This window comes from Arachis duranensis, chromosome 7 (genome assembly GCF_000817695.3).
Source record: "Arachis duranensis cultivar V14167 chromosome 7, aradu.V14167.gnm2.J7QH, whole genome shotgun sequence".
Taxonomy (NCBI): domain Eukaryota; kingdom Viridiplantae; phylum Streptophyta; class Magnoliopsida; order Fabales; family Fabaceae; genus Arachis; species Arachis duranensis.
The window spans coordinates 5499406-5521411 of NC_029778.3; the positions used below are offsets into that span (position 1 = coordinate 5499406).

Sequence of the window (22006 nt, forward strand, 5' to 3'; positions counted from 1 at the left end):
TTGCCATTGGCTCCGTTTATTGACATTTTTGGGTAAAATTATGGCAGGGGTTAAATTATGTCCATAAACGAGGATGATGTGAAGAATGATTCTGATAATGATTTGGGTGATGATTTCGATTATCAATCGAATGCAGAAGACAATGCTGAAGACGACGATGTGGATTCGCTGGATTCTACTAGCAAGAGTGAAGAAGTTTGTGGTGTAAAAAGAATAACAGATCTAATGGTGGAGGATATTTGGAACCTGGAGTTTAGGACAGAGGATGAGGCCTGCCAGTTTTATAACGCTTATTCTTGTTGGCATGGATTTGTAATGAGGAAGGACGACGTGGTTAGGGATAATCAAGGTAGAATTATTAGCAGGCAACTTGTTTGCAACAAAGAGGGCTGGAGAAATATGAGGTATCTTGATATGGATGATAGATCAAGGGAGGCAAGGTCACTAACGCGAACCAAGTGTCCAGCTCGGCTTAGGGTAAAGCTTGACTACGGCTGCGGTAGATGGAAGGTATCATGTTTTGTGGAATCTCACAACCACGATCTGACGCCACCCCAATTTGCGCATCTGGTACCGGCCAATCGTCGTCTCACTGTGACTGATAGAGTCCAAGTGGAAAATCTTCATAATTTTGGTGTCAAGAGTTGCCATATTATGGGGTATATTGCATTCCAGAAGGGTGGATATCGTCATGCTGGCTTCACACGGAAAGATTTGTACAACCACATCGATCGCTATCGTCGGGCAAAAGTTAAAAACGGGGATGCCAATGCGACAATAAACTATTTGATTGGCAAGTCAAACAACGATCCGCTGTTCTTTGGAAAGTATACGTTCACTAGTGACGAAAGGCTGGAGCATATTTTTTGGGCAGATGGGCAGTCAATTATCGACTATCACTGCTTTGGAGATATTGTTGCCTTTGATTCAACCTACAAGAAGAATAAATACAACAAGCCTTTGGTCATTTTCTCTGGATGCAATCATCACGGGCAGACTGTTATCTTCGGCTCCGGCCTACTTTCCGACGAAACCACAGAGACGTATAAGTGGTTGTTGGAAACCTTTGTTGAAGCGATGGGTGGGAAAAGTCCAAAAGCAGTAATAACTGACGGAGACCTTGCCATACGAGATGCAATCAAGAATGTTCTGCCTGATGCGACCCATCGGTTATGCGGCTGGCATCTGCAGAGAAATGCATGTGAAAATATAAAGAATCCTAATTTCCTACGCAATTTTAAGGGTCTTATATACGACAACAACGACCAGAGAGACTTTGATTGGAGAAGGACAGCCATTTTGGATAAGCACAACCTTGTTGGCAGTACCTGGATGGAGAAGACGTACGAAACTCGTGAGATGTGGTCCCATTGTTTCCTCCGGGATAAGTTTTTCGGTTACATAAGGACGACATCACAGTGTGAAGGTATAAATTCTCTCATCAGATTTTATGTTAATCGCAAGAACACCCTCATTGACTTCATGCATAACCTGGATAGGGCCTTAAAGGAGTATAGAAACAATGAATTAATAGCTGACTTTAAGTCTCAGTGCTCAGAGCCAGTGATGATTACCTCATTAGAGGCATATGAAAGATCTGCATCATGTTATTTCACGCGAAACATTTTCAAGGAAATTCGTAATGAGATTCAGAGGGCAGGGGCTTTGAATATAACGGTACTAAGCACAACCTTGGACAAGGTAGAGTTCAGTGTGACTGCTCTCGGAGACCCGGCCAAAGATCGACGGGTGGAAGTCGATAGAGGTAAGAATCTGTTCTCATGCTCGTGCAAGCTGTTTGAATCACGTGGTATTCCCTGTAGTCATATCTTCTGTGCCATGAAGTTCGAAAACATACTTGAGTTTCCAGATTCGTTGATATACAAAAGGTGGACAAAGAATGCAAAGAACGAATTTATTAGCACAGATATGCCTGTGAATGATGACATCGAAAGGGTCTTAAAGTTTCAAGTTGGAGCGTTGGCATCGAATTGCAACAAGCTGTGTGATATTGCTTGCAAGGATCTTGCAAACTTTGATGAAGTCCAGTCTGAACTTGTCAATTTAGTTATCCGCCTGCAGTCACGCAAACAAGGCAAGTCAACTCCTAATGTTAACGTGGAAGGCATCAACGATCCATTCGTTGTCAAAAGCAAAGGAGCCCCTTCCAAGAGGTCTGCTTGGAGGAAGAAGAGAGCATGCTCTAATTGCCACAAGTACGGTCATTACTACAAGCGCTGTCCAGATCTGATGCAGCATAGTGTGGAAGGTAACCCTCGCGATCGATCATACGGCAATGCATCAGCCAAGGACTCAGGTTTTAGTCCAGAAAGATTTGCTAATTCTTCAAGGTCGTTCTCAATTAAGTCCGAACATCACTCAAGACCTAATACCAAGGTACGATCTATTTATTCGAAATAGGCTCCTGCTGTGAAAATCTTGTTCGGTGTGTGTCCCTTTAAAAACCATTAAACTATGTGAATGTTCCTCTGTTTGGGCAGCCTTTTAAAAAGGGTGGAACAAGAAAGTTTACGGCGACGGGTATGAGGAACCGGAAGGGTAAAGACAACACTTTTGTCGAGGTAATTTTTTTGAATATAAACATCTAATTTCCGTGTCATGAACTGGGTAAATTAATGATGATCTCGGACTTCTTGTCTTAAAAAAAAATTTATAAAACAGCGGAGCCTCCATGAAAGCAGCGAATCCATTGACATCGCGTCCACAAATGGTGTTTTCAATAAAAATCTCTACTCGTTAACACAGGTGTGATGCGTAAAACTCCTCTTAACCACTTTGCGATTAATGACCATTATGGTTTTATGCATGATTATAGTTTCTGATTGGGGATTATGATGTTATCAGCAGGTGAAGGAGTCACAGCAGGACAAGAGACATTCATTCAAGAACTATGAATGCGTTAATGATGTCGTTGATGATAAATGTGACACACGACATGTGCAGATCGATGTCCGAGATCAGTTACCATCGTCACTGCCTTGTGGCAACAAACAAGGATCGTACATGGCATTGTTCGCGTCGATGCACAGGACACTTTGACCATTTCAAGGAATTAGTCTTCTGAATTTAGTGCAATGCAAGTATAATTGGTTCTAAAAGCATGATCTATCCTGATTTACTGACCGCAATGTATTACTCACTGCTTGGTATTGAGGAGTTTTATAGTTGTAGTTATTTACGTTAAGTATGAACAGTGCTGTGTTCTTGTTGCAGTAAATTGCGGTAGACTTTTGGGTAACGATTTGCATCCATTGTGATTATGCAATTCAGTTGATCAATTAGAGTTGTGTAAATTGATTTTTTTCCCTACTTAGTCCATTATGATGACAATCATGTTCAATAATATGCATGTGTTTTGCTTACATTGCTGTATTTTAGTTGAAGTTTATTGTGGTTGCATTTGGAGTAAGGATTTCCTACCATTGTGGTTATGCAATACAGTTGAAAAAACAGAGCTGTGTTAGTTGAATTTTTTTCCTTGAAGCAGATAATTCGTAAATAGAAACACATTTTTATTCGCTCATATCATAGTTTCGATTGTTAGGTTCAATAACATTTTGAGGTTGTTAGAGTCTTACATACTGACTGAATTTAACACTAGAAACAATAAATGTTTGAAACACTGCAGACATGTCCTTTAAGTTGTACAATAACGACTCTTTCTATGTTCTCAGCTACTTGACTACGGCATGATTTTACTTTGACAGGCAGGGTTTTCCTTCCTGGCATTGAGAGCTTGAATATTTCCAGAATGTAGTCATCCAGCATCCGTAACATTGTTTACTATTATGACCTGATATTAAGAAAACTCATCACGACAACTATACACATTAGATGAATCAAAAAAATCAATTAATTCAGTAAACATAAAAAAAGGATCCACGAAACTGCTAGTTACCCTTTAGCCTTTGGGTTCTAGGTTCTTCATCAATTTCCTTTCCCAGTGTTCCACCTACATACACAACAACAGCATATGTTAAATATAAGTATATAAATCCAAAGAAATACATCACATGGACCAACCATACATTAATCAGATTATTTTAATAGCTCTACTGCATGCGCCCAAACACCATCCGAGACACTTGTACTCTAAATTACAACAAGAAGCATCTTTTTTTTACCTCTAGACGGATTTCTTCCATGGGAAAATGAATCGGTGCCGCAGCACAAGTGCCTAAGTTGGTTTGGGAATGGTACTTCTCATTTTCACCATCTTCCTGATCTCTTGGGGGAGAAGCAACGTCATCTGTTCCCTTCGCGCATCCTCGTCGTGCATTGAGATGAGATATGGTTAGTTAATATTTTGCTTTTTTCTTCCGTGCATAAGTATGTGGAAAAGGTACCGCGGTCGTAAGTACAACTGTTCGTGAAACATATATGGAGTTCCGCTACGTATGAAAATTATGAATTACTCAAGACAAAACCCAAAGCAACACTTGGAAAGAACACTGCTTCCCGAACACAATCTGAAATCCCAGAGAGACACATCAGGTATAAAACACTCAATAAGTCATTCATCAAATCAATTATATACATTAACAACCATGCTCCAACAAAATCATCTCCAACTACACAACCTAATATAATGACTTCACAAATTATTCCATAAATCGAGAAGAACTTACCATCGTATCAACGAAAGAGCCACTTTGATTTAGCGAGAAACAACCCATCCTGTGAGTCGATACAGGGCATCCATGATACTACCGCTAATTGTGACGATTTGTGAAATTAGGGAAAACCTCAACCGAACGAGCGTTGATGGGGTTGAAGACAATCTGCCCATTTGTAGAACCCTCGGTTGGTGTTGGATAGAGCGATATTGGATGTGGATAAAGTCTTATCTCATTAGGATCGGCAATTTGTGGTTCTCGTTCTTCTCTTCCAGATCCACCTATTCTTATCTATGTGCTGGACCTACAAAATAATTAAAAAAAAAGGCAGACACTCCACGTAGACCAGTGACCCAACTGAGATCCAAGCCCAACAACAATAAATTACCCACCCTTGAGAGATTAAAATAAACTACGGTTGGGCTATTTTACTCATTGATTGGGCCGAATTAAGTTTTTACTATTCTGTTCATGTGTCAAAAAGAAAAACATTTTTCGTTAAACCAAGTTAAAAAAAATAACTGTTGACATACGGCTTCATTCAAACATTATCGGTGTTTTCATGTTTCTCGATGAACTTTTTTTTCTTTAACATTTTGAGGTGAAACTAAACCAATTTTTAAAAAAAAAACCCCTTTACATTGTAAATTTAAAACCCAACATATAAAGAGAGTTTCACATACAAAAATATGAGGTTTTGTTTTCTTCCTTGCCTATTGGGCCAGATTTTTTTTATAATTTTTTGTAAAGGCCATCAAACATTTATTCTGGCTATGCTTCAAAATAAAAAAAAATTAAGGCAACTCTGCCATTTGTACTTGGAAAACTAATTTCTGTCCAAGACAGTTAAAATAGAAAAGTCAATTAAAAAACAAGCAGAAAAATATAAGGATTTGCGAATGCGATTCTGTTTTAGGGTTACTACCAAAAGTTGTTTTCAATTTCATAACACAAAAAAAAAGTCATTATAACTGTTCAACAAACAAGACACATATAATACTTTCTAAACCTAATGGAAAAGTCGTTACATGATATATTTTGACACTGAGGTCAAACACAGGGGCTAAGCGCCTTCAGTCACTCATCCTTCTGCATCCTATCTGCATCGGACCTGGATGATCGTCACTGGCTCCGTTGATATCACCTCGAAGACACCCACGCCACCTGGCTTGAAGTTGCACAATGAAGCAAAGTTCTCCCATCCTCCAGAAATAACGCCGAAGCTACCATCCCTTTTTCCACTATACCTTGTATATGTAGCTTCGACCTGTATGTGGCCATGTGTGAGGATGAGAGGGTGTCTCTGACCAGTGAAGTGACTGAGATGAGGGACGTTCGGCTGATTATAACACAAGAAATTTCAGTTAGTATTATCTACTTTAACGCCTGCTTCAGTAAAACAACATTCCAACCAAAATGTCTTAACAACTTAACGCTTACCAATAATCGCGATGACATCATTCGAGCAGTTAGGTCCATCACAAAGAAAGGCCACTTGCTTTTGACCTTTGCGGCAACCGCTCTAGCACTGGCTGAAGGAGGGATGTTGATACACTTTGCAATTTCATAATTACCAGTCCTTATATATGGTGGCTCTTCAGGATCACGGAGTTGGTACGAGTTCTCAATGCCACCAAAATCAAAAATCCTGACTTGGAAAGTGGAGTTTCCTTTGTGTGTGAAATATAGCATGGAGTCCAGATTGATTTTGTACATCTGATAGAACTCCTCCCAGCCTCGAGTCAATGCAATTTTGCCACTTTGGAGCTGCGTCCAGAAGCACCGACAGGGGTTATTCCTTCCGTCAGGCACAACCAGGTCCAGGTAGGGGGTACGGTTTGGTAGCTCATCGGGAGTTATAGGTAATGACTGTTACAAATTGGTGAAGTTCTGTCAAAACATCGATAGCATTGCAAAAACTCTAAAATTAAGAGGTGTTAAGGAAACGGATGTTAGTTACCAGTTTGAACATTGAAGGCCTTATTATTGGCTTCAGAAACCTCATCTTGTAGCTTTGTGTCGTACCGTTATCAATCTCTTGGACTCTCTTACCCTTGTCCTTCGAAGTCGTCGTCTATGGCAAGTGTCACACATATGCCAAGTTGAGAAAGGAACAAGGTCAGAGTTCATTTAAAAAAACCCATACAGTAGAAGCTTCTGATTTAAAATCAACACACATGCATGTATTTGAAATTGGAAACTAAGTGGTTCAATTTTTCCACACACAGTGCAACTATATTTTGTTGTAATCGTTTACTGTCGTGATCTACTGAATCTTTAGCAGAACAATCTTAATCAAACCTAAATGCATAAAATCCTTTTCAGACGATCAAATCAGAAACCCAAATCATTCCCCCAATCATTTAAAAAATGCTCTAACCATCTTAATTTGATTTTACTACGATTGCATTTTTAGTACATTGACACTAAATGCAGATGATGATAAACTAAAGCCCACTATCAGGATAAGAGTTAGGATAGAGTTTCACCTTGTTTGACATATTCTCCGAGACGAAGCTGTTGGAGTCGATGCCTTCAGCAGTGTATTCTGTGTTATGTTGGGGTTGCTTTAAGGGTTTTTTTTTAAAGGAAGATGGAAGGTGAATAGTGATTACAGAAGGATACTTATGTTACACGCTTGTGAATCAAAAGAATATATAAAGTAAAAAAATGAGGGGTTAAAAACGCGGCGTTTTTACAAAAAAATTTAGTGAGTAATTTATTCAGCTACTTAAACGTTGTGGTTTTCGATAATCTCTAACAATTATTCTGTTCTATCCCAATAACTCTCCGTAAATCCCTCTCCTTCAAAGTTCGTTTTCAACGAAATACTAAATAAAATTTAATTTAACTAAAAAAAAAAATCCTAGGAAAAAATCAATTATTAATTGATTGCTATTAACCGCATTAATTTAATAAGTCGGTTTATACGTAACTACTACTATTTCCTTTTAAAATTAAATTCTTCAACAATTGATACTACCGAAATTAATGCTAGATTAAATCAAAACCGCTAGAAACTCGAAACAATCGTTTTAAAATTTTTAAAATTAAATTCAGTTTTTTAAATAACCTGATTATTGGGTATCTTTTTTTCTTTTTTAACATGCCTGTGACTAACTATTTCATAACTATTATCGTTTATATTTAGATTCTTCAACGAAAATTATTAAACTACATAAAATTAAAAAAAATCTTTGCACATTTATAAACGACACATTTTCAAAACATTTTTGATAATCAATTTTATGTTACGTTTTCCAAAATTTCGGATAACACAGAGTTTGCTAATAGTAAGTACCCTCTACCACTGATTCGACGTTTGGATTAATTTTACATTAAAAGGATTAATAAATTCTCAACTAACATAGTCACATAGCAAAGCAACTGAAGAAGAAAAAAAGTTCATTAAGAGACTATTGTTCGTCTGAAAACTTCGTTGGCATCTCCCTCCCTTCAACCACAGCAATCCTAGAAGTAATTAATCTAGAATGGAGTCTGGATTCCGGTAAGCATCTTCTTTAATTTTTGCCATCTCGTTTGATAGCAGCCGTATCTGTAAAGAATAAAATGGACCATATTGAAATAACTGAATGCATTGATTAATTAAATAAAGAGTGACAAAATGTTTGGCTACTCCCTTCTTTTATGGTTTCGGGCCACTCTGTTTTATTCGTTGTTGTTTCTACATGTTGGTTTAGGTATGTTAATGCATTAAGGAACATTCAACAATCGTACAACCAGTTCTATGTGTTTGGGCTCTTTGCAACAGATGTACGTATATCCACAATTTTGCCTTCTTTTGTTGTTATGATTCTGTTAAAAAATGTTTGGAAAACTAAGTTACCATGGTTTTGTCTTGTTCCGCCACAGGATGATGTTGAATTCCCACCTAATATTGTGAATCTCTTCAAGTGGTACAGTACCACTGATCTTTATTTGGTTGACACTCAAGACAATTGCCTCCATATCACACCCAAGCAAGAAGGTAACAGGTTCTGGATAAAGGGAGCTGATTTAGGGAGGATACGACGCATGTACAGAAGAAGTTCTTTGCTGAGTGTGGAGCTTAGGTACGTCGGCTGGGGAGTATTCTACATGCTCGTCCGGGACATTAACCGGAAAGATGAACCTCCGTGTGTTGTTGATGAACTGTATGCGGCGAAGGTTTTGCCTGACTATATCGTTCAACGCTTAGCTTCGGTGTGCGGGGCTTACTTCAACAAAGAAGCCCAACTTAGAGTCTACCAGACCGAGATGTTCCTGAGGAATAACCGTCGGATCCAACAACAGCAATATTTCGATACTCAGCAGTCAGGGTGAGTAACAATGTACCATTATTTTCTGGTATAATTTCTCATATTTTCATGTTTTCTGCCTAAATTTTTTCAACTCAACTACAGTGTAAACAAGAGGCAACATGGTGGGGGGGGGGGCTGAGGCATGTCCTAGTAAGCGACACCGACCCCAGACCTCTCCTGAATCGTCTGTCAACCAGGGGTCAAATTAACAGATTTATGGAGACCTATAAACCTATAAACTTTCCTGTGTAGTGTAATTAATCAAAATGTTATCCTTAATGTGTTATTTTGTATGTGATGTAATGTGTTTGACATTTGGTGATCAGCTTTGATATACTATGGTTTGTATTTATGGTGCGTATGTTGGTTTCTATTTTATTGCGTCTATGTTTGGTTATCAGCAGTGTATCGACCAGATATTGACTGCTACAGCATGCAAATACAATGCTACTGAATGCAAATGATCCTATACGCACGTATCATATATGACAACATTAGTATGTGGGAAAACAATGGATTATGTTAAGCATTAAAGATGAAAAAAATTTCCGGTTAACTGTTAGAGTTTTAACTATTCTTCTTGTTTAACATTTGTTTGTGGCCATAACAAAATAATTGTAACAATATTGTATTCCCTCAAGAATGCTGGGTTTATTTGATTCTTTAACTTTGTTATTTTTAAGTTGCAGCACTCTCCCGGTTTTGGGTTTTTAAAAAAGTCAAGAAAAAAAAAGAAACGTACTATATTTCCAAAACACGTACATTCTCACGGGCCCACTTAAATGTCATTTATAATTTTTGGTCATAGTGTATAATTATTGACGTTTTAAAAAAGATTTTTTTCCTAACAACACCTTTAGGGCCCACGAATAAAATTAAAACTTAAACACAAATTGTCTGCCACATACACCAGTCCGAATTTAAAATGACCAACTAAAAAGGGTGAACTTCAAGTAATATAGTTGTAAAAACATTCTTGCTATGTCTCCTATGTTAGTTCCAGTAAGTCCAAGTACATAATAATATCTTGTGTTTGGGAGGTACATGGTGAAGGACTCCAAACGACATTAACTTGATTAATGGTCGTATGGTTTGTTATTTCCAATTTAAACTTCATGACCACAGCCGAATAAGGAACCGAATTGATCAAGATTCTATCAACAGAATCAAGTAACATGGAAAGATAATCTAACTTGGATATTAAAAATGAGCCTACAATGTATATTTCATCTCTCTTAACAAGTAAAGATTCTGTTTGAACTAGATTATTTTGGAAAAAAAAGAAACTAACCTTTATCGTAAATTGTATGACGATAATGTGTTCCTGTCCACCATCTGATCCAACATTTCATGCCTTGTATCGTATGATGAACGACATTTTTGTCCCCCATGATAATGCGCGGTATTGATGCGTCGTTGAAAAGAACGAAAGCAAAATCACCCGATTCTTTGTCCCTCCGAGGCATGACTGTCACCCTTTGAACCACATGACCAAACATGTTGCAGAAAAACTCAGCAATGCCCTCTGCAGTGGGCATGGACTCTCGACCGAAGCATACGGTCAGTGTCTTTGGACGTTCCGCGTCATCCAGCTCCGTGCAGACGTACTTCTGCTTTCCCTTATCTTGCTCAGTTTGCCTTCCTCCTTGTTGCATATGCATTCCTCGGCCATTGTTATGTCTACTCAATGCCTCTGGTGCAACCGATATGCACTGGTCCTGTGTGTTGAAACCCAGTAGTTCTTTAGGAGTCCTGTGGTACTCCAACCACACCGCATCCATCGTTATGTCGCCTAGAATTCTAGCGCAAATGGTTGATAGGGTATCAGGAATCAGAGTTAGGAGGGCGGATCTCATCCTATGAACCTGGTATAACGTGAGCTCAGTTTTCAGCACGTGTCCGAGGGTTTCGAGTTTTCTGGACTTGTCCACAACCCCAGAGAACTCCTGAGATAGTAGGCATTGCAAACAGATGACACATTCATCGGCAAGACTGTTCATAAACCAGCCTTTATTTTTTATGGCTGTCTGCATAATACCATTCAGTCCCATTGTCTCCAGTGACAATAGAAATGCCATAACCATCAGGGACTGTTTAACTTCACGGTGAAGGACTTACGTCAGCATCCTGAATGCAGTTCGATCGATTCCATGGAACATTTCCAAACATTCGATTGCCATGGTTGAGGGCTTCCTTCTAGTATCCATGTTGTATGGGTTAGAATTTGTAAGTATATAGTTTGTAGTTGTAGTTTTTTATGCTTAGACCACCAACTCATTTCCTCCTTCTTGTAGTCATGCAGCATGGTCTCCACTTTATTGCACTATCTTCTTGCTCGTAGTCCTAGACTAACCATCACCTACCTAATTGGAATATTATTTATTGGCCTTAATTACATTCTATACATGTATGTGATTTTATGGATACCACTAGGTGGCGGTTTATAGTTTCTTCTTGAAAAAAAACATGTGATAACTTTATCTACTAAGTCGAAATTGAAATTTAATTGCGTAAACCTCGCCATATTATGTGAATCATAACAGGTTATTTACCATATGCAGTAATAATTTTTGTATACTACATTATCATTTTAATTTACATAACTGAATATATGTTACAAATTAATTCTGTAATAAATTTAATATTTATAGACCAAAATAAAAATAATATATTAAAAGTGGGAAACTATAGTGAATGGTTCTGTGCCCCTGGTTTTTCGTTTGGCGGTTTCCGGTTCAATGTTAACCGTGTTAGGGTTTGCGGTTTGATCGCTAGGTCTTTTAGTGAACGGCTTCGTGTATCTTATTTATGGTTTGACGGTTTTCGGGTCAATTCGCACGGTCCAGTGTGTACGGTTATAGCGAGTATGCCTTACAGTGAACGGTTCCGTGCCAATGGTTTATTGTATGGCGGTTTCTCCTTCAACGTGTACGGTTTAGGGTTCGCGGTTTCCTCGATTGGTCTTTTAGTGAACGACATCGTGTGTACTGTTTATTGTTTGCCTGTTTCCAGTACAATGCGCACGGTTCAATGCGTCCGGTCTAGTTACTAGATCTCAGAATGAATGGTCTTCGTGCTAATGCTTTATTGTTTGGTGGTTTCCCGTTCGATGTGTACGGTTTAGGCTTAACGGTTTCGTCGGTAGGTCTTATCATGAATGGTTCTGTGCCCCTGGTTTTTCGTTGGGCGGTTTCCGGTTCAATGTTAACCGTGTTAGGGTTTGCGGTTTGATCGCTAGGTCTTTTAGTGAACGGCTTCGTGTATGTTGTTTATGGTTTGCCGGTTTCCGGGTCAATTCGCACGGTCCAGTGTGTACGGTTATAGTGAATAGGCCTTAGAGTGAACGGTTCCGTGCTAATGGTTTATTGTATGGCGGTTTCTCCTTCAACGTGTACGGTTTAGGGTTCGCGGTTTCTTCGATTGGTCTTTTAGTGAACGGCTTCGTGTATACTGTTTATTGTTTGCCGGTTTTCAGTACAATGCGCACGGTTCAATGTGTCCGGTCTAGTTACTAGATCTCAGACTGAATGGTCTTCGTGCTAATGCTTTATTGTTTGGTGGTTTCCCGTTCGATGTGTACGGTTTAGGGTTAGCGGTTTCGTCGGTAGGTCTTATCATGAATGGTTCTGTGCCCCTTGTTTATGGTTTGCCGGTTTCCGGGTCAATTCGCACGGTCCAGTGTGTACGGTTATAGTGAATAGGCCTTAGAGTGAACGGTTCCGTGCTAATGGTTTATTGTATGGCGGTTTCTCCTTCAACGTGTACGGTTTAGGGTTCGCGGTTTCTTCGATTGGTCTTTTAGTGAACGGCTTCGTGTATACTGTTTATTGTTTGCCGCTTTCCAGTACAATGCGCACGGTTCAATGTGTCCGGTCTAGTTACTAGATCTCAGACTGAATGGTCTTCGTGCTAATGCTTTATTGTTTGGTGGTTTCCCGTTCAATGTGTACGGTTTAGGGTTAGCGGTTTCGTCGGTAGGTCTTATCATGAATGGTTCTGTGCCCCTGGTTTTTCGTTTGGCGGTTTCCGGTTCAATGTTAACCGTGTTAGGGTTTGCGGTTTGATCGCTAGGTCTTTTAGTGAACGGCTTCGTGTATCTTATTTATGGTTTGACGGTTTTCGGGTCAATTCGCACGGTCCAGTGTGTACGGTTTAGGGTTCGCGGTTTCTTCGATTGGTCTTTTAGTGAATGGTTCTGCTTCTCTGGTTTTTCATTTCGCGGTTTCCCGTTCAATGTGTTCGGTTTAGGATTCACGGTTTGATCGATAGGTCTTTTAGTGAACGTATTTGTGTATACTATTTATTGTTTGTCGGTTTCCGGTTCAATTCGCACGGTCTAGTGTCTACAGTTTAGGGTCCAAACACACACTTAATGGTTCCAGTATTGGAGTGAATAAATCCAATGTTATGATACTAATAAAAAAGTTCCAAACACATTACTAATAGTTACTTTTTAAGTTTCGTTATTATCTTTCGGGGAAGGAAGTGCTTTGCGATGAGGGATGGGAAGTTCAGTCTCCTATAAGTGATAGGCAACGGGCCTAAAGGTGGAAAGCAAAAAAGTCATTAGGCAATAAATTAGGGTGCACCATAAGTTAGATGATGAGTGACCATGATAAAGGAAAAATCAAAGATCTGTGTTGGAGACAGGTTATGGTATACACATAGTTAATGAAAAGGAATATAACTCATAGGAAATGGAATAAAAAGTCCCCTTTTCTCGAGCTAGCAGCAAATACGTGTATTATTTTCATGCTAACCTTTTCGAGTGTTTAGCCGTCGCATTAAACTCTGTTGCGGACTAGATCTTTGACCGAGTGTGTGAAACAACAAGAGATAACAACAAACAAAATTCTATTATATGAGCATATTACTTTATGAGCAACTTAATGGAGACAAGCATTCATTATGAAAATTAAAACAAATCTTCTAGTCACCGATTGGTAAAAGAAAAAAAATAGACGGTTACCAGAAAATGTTTAATAGCTTTGACTACAGAAAAGAAAATTAAACAAATGTATTGAGCTGAATAACTTCAAATATATTTAAAGGATCGATACCTCGACCAAACGAAAATAATTTAAAAAAAAAATTGGCTGTAGCCTTATCTTTTACCAATCAGAAAAAAGATGTTTTTGTAAATTTTTTTTTTTATTCAAAAATTTAGGAATATAAAATGGAAACATAAACTGCCTGATATATTATATTAAAAGGCCAAAATCCAAATATCACTCAATTGTCAAAACTCCTTTGAATAGAAGGGACAACCTACCATGTTTGTTATTCTTTTAAGAAATTGTGCTTGCTAGTGGAGTGCAATTCATTAACTGAACATGTTGCAGTACTTTTCATTTTTTTTAAATAAAAAAATTAAACAGCTAAAACACCCAATGGTTGCCAGAGGAAAGCGACGCTCAACACAAAAAATAGAAAAGGGAGACGACGAAGCCAAAAAGGAACAAAGTAGAAAAATCTCGAGAAAAGTTGTCGACAAGGAAGTGATAGAACTGTCATCAAGGTTAGAATTAAATTACATTTCCATAAACTAGTCAAGTCCTTTTATAACGATTCCGAATATAAAGTATTCATATTTTTAAGTTTTGTTTCTCATAGTCTCCGAGGAAGCACCATGCATGACCAGCGACTACATGTAAATTTTAACGGTGGAGCCAGCAAAGAGATAGGCGACGACTTCGGTAAAACTACAGTCGTAGAACCTTCCCAAAAAGAAGTGGTAACGCAAATGTCGACGATGATGAATACACTCACAAACCTGATTACTTCCCAGACCAAGACGTGTTATCCTGTGTTTGGAACAATGCCACAAACAATCAATCTTCGAAATGGGCCGGCCGATAACTTCAACCCCACATTAATGCCTGTGATCATGAGCGGATTCAGCATGCCGTCCGGTAGTCTTGAGAGGAATCTGGATTCCTCCAAGAAGATTAGATCCAACATGTCAAGCATTCATCAAGCTGCGGATTCAAAATCGCATATGGCTACAAAGTGTTGTTCAATGTCTCCGAAGTGTGAACAGACACCGCCAGATGATTATGTTATTCGCCGAAGTTTGTTCAGCGATGATGGTACTGGAAAGAAGACAGCTACAGAACCAGTTATAACGAGTAGCTTAGACAAGGCTGTATATGTTAGCTACTTCAACCCGGCTGACAGAAAATTGCCACTAGCGAATGAAACCGCAAAGATACCTGCGGTGGGTTATATCATGTTAAGTAAGTTTTACAAATTTGTTGTGCTGGTTTACTATTAATAAATAACGGCTTAGTTTTCGTTGTATCAGTGGAAGCCTGTTCTGTTCCGTCCCCCAGCTGATATGGCACTGTGCAAGGACGAAGTTTCAGTCGTAACCTACGTCTTTGGTTCAGATATGGAGGATGAAGAACTGAATTCGGAGATAATTTCACAGACAAACTTGTGGCACGCTAACAGGAGAGTCATGTATACTCTACTGCCGAACAAACCATTGGTGGGCGAGGTATGGATTTTTCAGTCTTTAGCCTTCGTTAATTTCATAAATGAAACTCCTTACATATAAAATAATTTTAACAAGGGAATATATGTTTATATTTTTTCTTATTGCCGGTCAATCAACGAACGCTGAAGCAGATCATAAACCTGACATCAAGCATGCTCATGTGTGATGCACGCAAGGACACCGGTTTTCCCTGCTTGTGGTTTTTACCCACTACATTTTCGGTGAGTGAAAAACCATTAAGAGAATCTCCATCTCCTGGTTTCCATTGATCTTATACATGTTTATGAAAAATCAAATTTCAGCAATTTGCCCTTAATTGGACTCACTCCCCAAAGACTTTGAAACGCTATTATGCTGAGGAATACATGGGAGAGTTTGAGTCGTTATGCAAGGTAACTTTATAATTTAATTGTCGTAATATATGATAATGTAAATAAAAAATGCTTATTCCAATATAACTTATTTGTGTATATTTTTGATAGATTTTTGTTCCAATGAATGAGGATAACATGCACTGGTACCTGGTTGTAATTGATATAGAAAAAAGACACCTAATATTACTGGATTCTAAACCATGCGTCTCAAGCAGAACCAGACGCCGTCGTTGTGCGAAGCTAATGGTAGTGTTGCAAAGTTTCTAATATGTGGAAAATAGATTCTAAATTGCTTAAACAGACACCAGAGTTGACACCTGAATTAAATTTTACTTTGATTACAGGCACTGTTTATTGAGGAGATGCTTGATGACTCCACCTTCTATGCTAACCAAACAACACACAGACCAGTAATTTCAGAGTATCCTATAATACACCCTGCAGAAATTGGTGAGCAGAACGATGACTCGTAAGAAACCTTACAAGTTATTATTGATTGTTGAGTTCTCAATTACTGAGATGCATCAATGAATTTGCTAACGTGTGATGAATACATTTTCCTTATGCACAAGTAAAAGAGACCGCTAACATATTAAGGTAGTTTGGGTGACAACCTGGATGAGGGAGTGCCAATGGAGGAGTAACTACAACATTAAGGTAGTTATAAAATAAAATTCGTTTCATGGTTTCATATATTATCTCAAAATTTTAATCTAACCTATGCGTCTGAATTCTTTTGTTTTTTCTCCTAGGTAAATGATAGCACTAGATTACGGCTGGCTATTGATCTGGTGATGAATCCGTTCAATTTGAAATCCCAAGAAGTTCTTGAAGCAGCAAAGAAATACTACAACGAAATATCTAAAAAGGAAGAGCGATTGGTTAAGGGGTTAGGCAGTATGCTCTGAGTTATTTATACCTAAGGCATTAAAATAATTGTGTCCATTGCATAGACTTTTAATACTATAATGGGTGCAATAAGTTATTCTGGTTATGTTATTTTAAGTACGTTCGGTTAATTTTTGATTGACGTTTTGTGTTGGGCTTACTGAAATTGAAAAAGCTACTGGGTCTTAAAAAATATGATTATGTTATTTGAAGTTCTTTATGTTAATTTATGAATGGAACAGCACATTCTGATATGTTAATACATGATTTCGTATATTTTGTAAAACAATTTAGTAAACATGATTTCAATAATTTACGTAAATATGAACACAATACTAAACGTTATATTTTTTAACTTTATTATGTGTAACCTTCGTTATGTTTATTCATCTAGTGATACGTATACCAATGAATGGTTATTAAACTACATTTACCTTTACCAAAACATGAGTAATACAATTCAAATAGAGTTTATTATGTGTATTTATTATTTAGTTTAGATTTACGAAAATGTATGATTAGTGATGAGGTTCGAATCCTAATTGGTGGCTTCAATATATCCCTTCAACTTCATTACCAACCGGTGTGACCTCTGGTTTTACCCTCTTTAAAAGTAAAACTTGACTTCCTATAGAAAATCATTTGACAACACCATTGTAATTTGTAAACCCTCTCCTAATTCACTCACGGCGGCAATCAACTTCAGAGACTAGTCACTAATATTAGCAAACAAAGATGGAGCCAGAATTCCGGTAAGCAGATAACTATTTTATTCAATTTGTTAACTATTTTTTCCATACGCATGACCATTTCTCCTTGCATGGTTTGTTCTTTTTTAACATTGATTACTTCTCAAGTTTCGGTTCTGTCCTTCCATGGTTTCTTATTCTTAACAATACTGACTTTTCAACATTTGGTTCGTGGTGGCTACCGGCTAGTTACATTAGTGCCTTAAGGAACGTGAGAAGATGCCCTGAACAGACTTTTGTCCTAAACCTATTCCCAACAGATGTAAGCTTACTTCCGGCGCTACAGACACCACTTTTCTTTACGGTTTTCTATCTAATTTTTTTCTAAATCTGTTTAACATCTAATTTTGTTTCTCTGACTATAGGAAGATGTAAGGATTCCACAGCACATTGTATGGCACTTTTCGTTCTTCACAACCACTGATCTGTACTTAATTGACAGACAAGACAACTGTCTCCATATCCACACAACTAGAGACGGTCATAACTACTGGATCAACGCAGCCGACATGGGGAGGATAAGATCTCTCTTTCGACCAACTCCACGGCTTATGCTGGAACTCAGTTACGTAGGTTGGGGTATCTTCCACATGCTTGCATGGGACCATACTCGTTCGGTTGAAATGCCCAGAGCCGTTGATGAGATATATGCCTCCAATGTATTGTCGGACCAAATCAAACACTGGCTAGCGGACAGATGCAACGTACACTTCAACAAGGATGAACAGGTGGCTGCGTTTGAGACTGAAAGGTTATTACGCCGGCAGCATCGGAGGCAAGATGGTTCACCACCGCGTCCTCACGAGTCAATGTAACAATAACTTGTTTACTTAGGAAAGTAAGTCTACATACTTTATTATATTCATTGTTGTATAATAAATTTTCCAAAATTACTGCAGGTTCAACCGCCGTCAACCGGGGGAGGTGCAGTGGGAGGACCTATTAGGAGGGCAATCGCAGGACCTAGTAGGAGGTATGGAAGAAATTCGTCATCTGACTCTTCCGACTCGTCTGTGAACCAGATAACACCATCATTGTAGGACAAAAGACGACAGATTAATTTGTTTACAGTTTATTGGTGAAATAATGTTTTGTAGTAGTGTTTCGGTAGCCATGTCTATATGTACATGTTTACTTTTGTGGAAATCTTCAATTAGTATTTTGTGTAATAGCTTTGATTTTGTGAATGTAAATTATGGTGTTGGACTTCGTTATTTTGTTAATGTATATACATCTATGGGTTTATTTTTGATCAAGTCTCACACAAGTCTACCTTCAGAAGTATTTTTTAATTCCGGTCATTATTTGTAAGAAAATTTGGTTACAACGACTTTTTTATCATGGGAAAAACTTGAATGTTGTTTACCTGTGGCTGCATGGATGAGGGTGTGCCAGTGGTAGCTGGTAACATCCTAATTAGGTATTGGAAATGATTAATTTGGGGAGTAACATGGTTTTCTTTAGGATGAGGGGTTGTAATGTTGTGATAAGGCAAAAAAAAATTGGAAATCAAGTAAACAGATTAGTGAGTATATCAGCAAATTAAAACTTAATAGGGAAAATTGCGGCTACATCTAATTTCAAGCTTGAAAAACAAAAAATCAAAGATAAGCTTATTGGAGTATGTTGGAATTCCAACTGAATTTATTTACTAGGGTAGGCAAAAACTTGGGTAGACGAGTCAAATTTAATGGTACTAAACACCTAGTTCAAAGAGGTTAGGATAACACCGGTAAATACAATATTCTGCCTCATCAATTCTCGTTGGATGCTGCATCTCACACAATTAATAAGTTAGACTAATTTATGTTCATTACTTAAAAGAGAGCAACAGACTTCAACAATTCAAAAACTACAAAGTAAACACAACCGAAAACCAAGACTACGAAACGCGCGTCTAGTAAAATGGCTAAATTCCAACTTCCCTTGCCGATTATTCCGGATGATCTGCTACAAGAAATCTTCCTGCGTAGTAGTGCCAAAGCTGTAGGGAGATGTATGTGCTTGAATAAATTCTGGTACCGACAGCTACGCCAACCAGAGACATGCATACACCACATGCGAAGGCAGAAAGTGTTAGATCAACATGTTTTGTTTCATGTTGGATACTCACTACTGTTAATGGGTTCAGATTCACTATATATAGTGAATGCTGCTTCTGGAGAAGAAGTGAATGTTCAGCATCCTTTCGGAGTTGGCATCCATGGGTGGTTTCGTATTGTCGGAGTGTCAAACGGGAACATATGTTTCAAGTTCTCTCGTGAACGAGACGACACAAGACTTTTGGTATGGAATCCGACAACACAATGCTCTAGAGAAATTTCCGACCCCCACAGGGACCACGGTAGATCGTTTTTCCCAGTATATGGTTTCGGTCATGTTCCAAACTCAGATGCATACACAGTCATACATATGTGCAAAAGGGACATAGCTGATGCCTACATTTTTTTCTCTAGATATTGTTCAAGGCGTTCTACATGGTTTCACTGCGTTGATTGTCTCCCTGGTGTAGAAAAAATTGACCTTAACTCTGTTTTTAATAATGGTCAGGCGTATTGGATAACTGGTACAGGAGATAGCTATGCTACACCCAAGTCTGTTTTATGTTACAGTGTTGAAGATGAATCATTTAGCGAGGTGTCTATCCCTGTAGGTGCAATATATACCATTCACAATTTACTAACCCACAAGGAAAAAGTTGCACTCCTCGCTCATACGCACAACAAATTTGGTTATGTCGCAGCAATTTGGCACTTGAATGAAGACGCGAATGGAAACAGAATACTAGAGCAATATTGCAGGTTTGCGAGTCGAAACATCAGAGAAAATCCAATACTATTCGTGGATGAAAACCTACTTTTGTTGGTGAACAATTCAAAGGAAAGAGAGTTACTCGTCAATTACAGATACAGAGAGCTTGTATTGACAGAATATGACATCGAACATGGCACTAGAAATCTATTGGTGAGGAGAGCATGGCGATACCCAGAAACGCCACACCCGATCACAGTAAGGTCTACACTCAAGTATTTTGCAGGGATGTTTCCTGTCTAGAAATAATTGACATTTAGATATACTTCGACTACATGTATTGTGGAACTTGGTTGAAACTCTTTGTTTACTATTCCAGTTGATGTTAATTATGTTTTTTTTTGTTAATGGAATCCCTAGAACTGTTATGACATTGGTTAATTCCTACTGTTTTTTCTTTCAGCCTGTCTTTACAATTGTATGTTTTACATTGGTTTGAAAGAGCCAAAATTAAGAGAAATGGTTGCATAACAACCTCAATCTATCTAATTCGATGTGTCGTGTAGTCTTCCTCATGTACAGGAGATTTATAATGGTGTTATTATGTTTCTAACCATCCTAGTATAGGGATTATGTGAGAAATAACAATTAACCTACTAACATTTTACGCGAATATTCAATCAAGAAATGCTATTCCAAAAAAACATTAATCAAATTAACGGTAAACACAAACATAAATGGAATAAATAGTTACCTGGAAAAACTTGGTTTTCTTTTAAAATTCCGGAGAGAGTTGGGCTTAACAGGTTTCAAGCCAGTTGCTGCATTAATCCTGACTTGAATTATCCACTAATTGTTTTTGTAGCTGGCCCAAGTTGATAGATAGCCCACTTTACTTTTAGATAGACTTGAACTACCAAAAAAAAAAACGTCTTTCCAGGTTAGTTGACCGAGCCCAATCCCAAGTATGACAGAAAGACTAAATATTCAGTTAATTAAAGTAACAAACGCTGGGGAAAAAAATTCAATGACCTTTGATCATATACTATGTTACACCTTAATACCTAACCAGAACTGATCCGGGATAATCGTGAATCGAGACAATTCGACCTATAATTCGACCAAAGTTTTCCTATGTAACACGATCCGACCAAAAAAGACGACATATAAACGGACATATAAACGGGCAATGTTACAAGAGAAACTTACATGATGGCCCTCGGTTTTAAGAGAACATTTGTATACACCACTGCTTTGTTCGACGATGACAGAACCTAGCCCAATGGACGGTAAAACCTGCAATAAGCCATATACTCGTTGAATATTATTTTATAAGAAGAAAAAAAGAGCAACCCAGTACATGGTAACCTGGTAAGACCTGCATTAAGCCATTAGCACTCCATGAACAAACTCCAGCTTGCACTCTACCTCCACGGCCACGTCGCTGAAATGATCAACCCATTAACACTCGTTCATTTACTTTGGATTATAGACTAATAGGAATTCAATCAAGTGCATGAAGGGGTGAATAAAGTCAAACAAATTGAGCAAACAAAGGATTCAGCAATAATGGGAAGTTATGGTATTTTAAAAAGTCAGATCTTTCAATTGGAGTATTATACATCATGTGCAATGGTATAAAGATGATGATCTACAACTTCAATACATAATGAGATGAAGCCTTTAAAACCCATTATGTTAACAGACAGGCTAGCTTATTTCAAGCATCATAGCTTGCTGAACAATTTATGTGTATTAGAACAAAGCAGTGGCCATTCATCATGATCAAATAAACTACAAGTGTTAA

At 38.1% G+C, this 22006-nt stretch overlaps 3 protein-coding genes across 3 annotated transcripts; 2 read left to right on the top strand and 1 right to left on the bottom strand.

The window, feature by feature from the left end:
• The first annotated feature begins 57 nt into the window (after positions 1–57).
• LOC107496642 (protein FAR1-RELATED SEQUENCE 5-like) lies at positions 58–3060 on the top strand. The gene is made up of 3 exons (XM_016117949.1): positions 58–2397; positions 2502–2582; positions 2869–3060. Exons 1-3 carry the CDS (start codon positions 58–60, stop codon positions 3058–3060), a joined length of 2613 nt encoding a protein of 870 aa, XP_015973435.1.
• A 5942-nt stretch (positions 3061–9002) lies between these two features.
• On the bottom strand, positions 9003–10989 carry LOC107496644 (uncharacterized). Its single transcript, XM_016117951.2, has 2 exons — positions 10230–10989; positions 9003–9124 (listed from the first exon to the last, which is right to left on the bottom strand). Exons 1-2 carry the CDS (start codon positions 10987–10989, stop codon positions 9003–9005), a joined length of 882 nt encoding a protein of 293 aa, XP_015973437.2.
• An 8364-nt stretch (positions 10990–19353) lies between these two features.
• On the top strand, positions 19354–20502 carry LOC107496645 (F-box/kelch-repeat protein At3g06240-like). The gene has a single exon (XM_016117952.1). It carries the CDS (start codon positions 19354–19356, stop codon positions 20500–20502), a length of 1149 nt encoding a protein of 382 aa, XP_015973438.1.
• Positions 20503–22006: the final 1504 nt, after the last annotated feature.

Coding starts and splice junctions, on each gene's coding strand:
- LOC107496642 (XM_016117949.1), top strand. CDS start 58: ATGTCCATAAACGAGGATGATGTGAAGAATGATTCTGATAATGATTTG. Junction 2,398..2,501: donor ACTCAAGACCTAATACCAAG/GTACGATCTATT, acceptor CTGTTTGGGCAG/CCTTTTAAAAAGGGTGGAAC. Junction 2,583..2,868: donor AAGACAACACTTTTGTCGAG/GTAATTTTTTTG, acceptor TGTTATCAGCAG/GTGAAGGAGTCACAGCAGGA.
- LOC107496644 (XM_016117951.2), bottom strand. CDS start 10,989: ATGGGACTGAATGGTATTATGCAGACAGCCATAAAAAATAAAGGCTGG. Junction 9,125..10,229: donor TCATACAATTTACGATAAAG/GTTAGTTTCTTT, acceptor CCTGGTTGACAG/ACGATTCAGGAGAGGTCTGG.
- LOC107496645 (XM_016117952.1), top strand. CDS start 19,354: ATGGCTAAATTCCAACTTCCCTTGCCGATTATTCCGGATGATCTGCTA.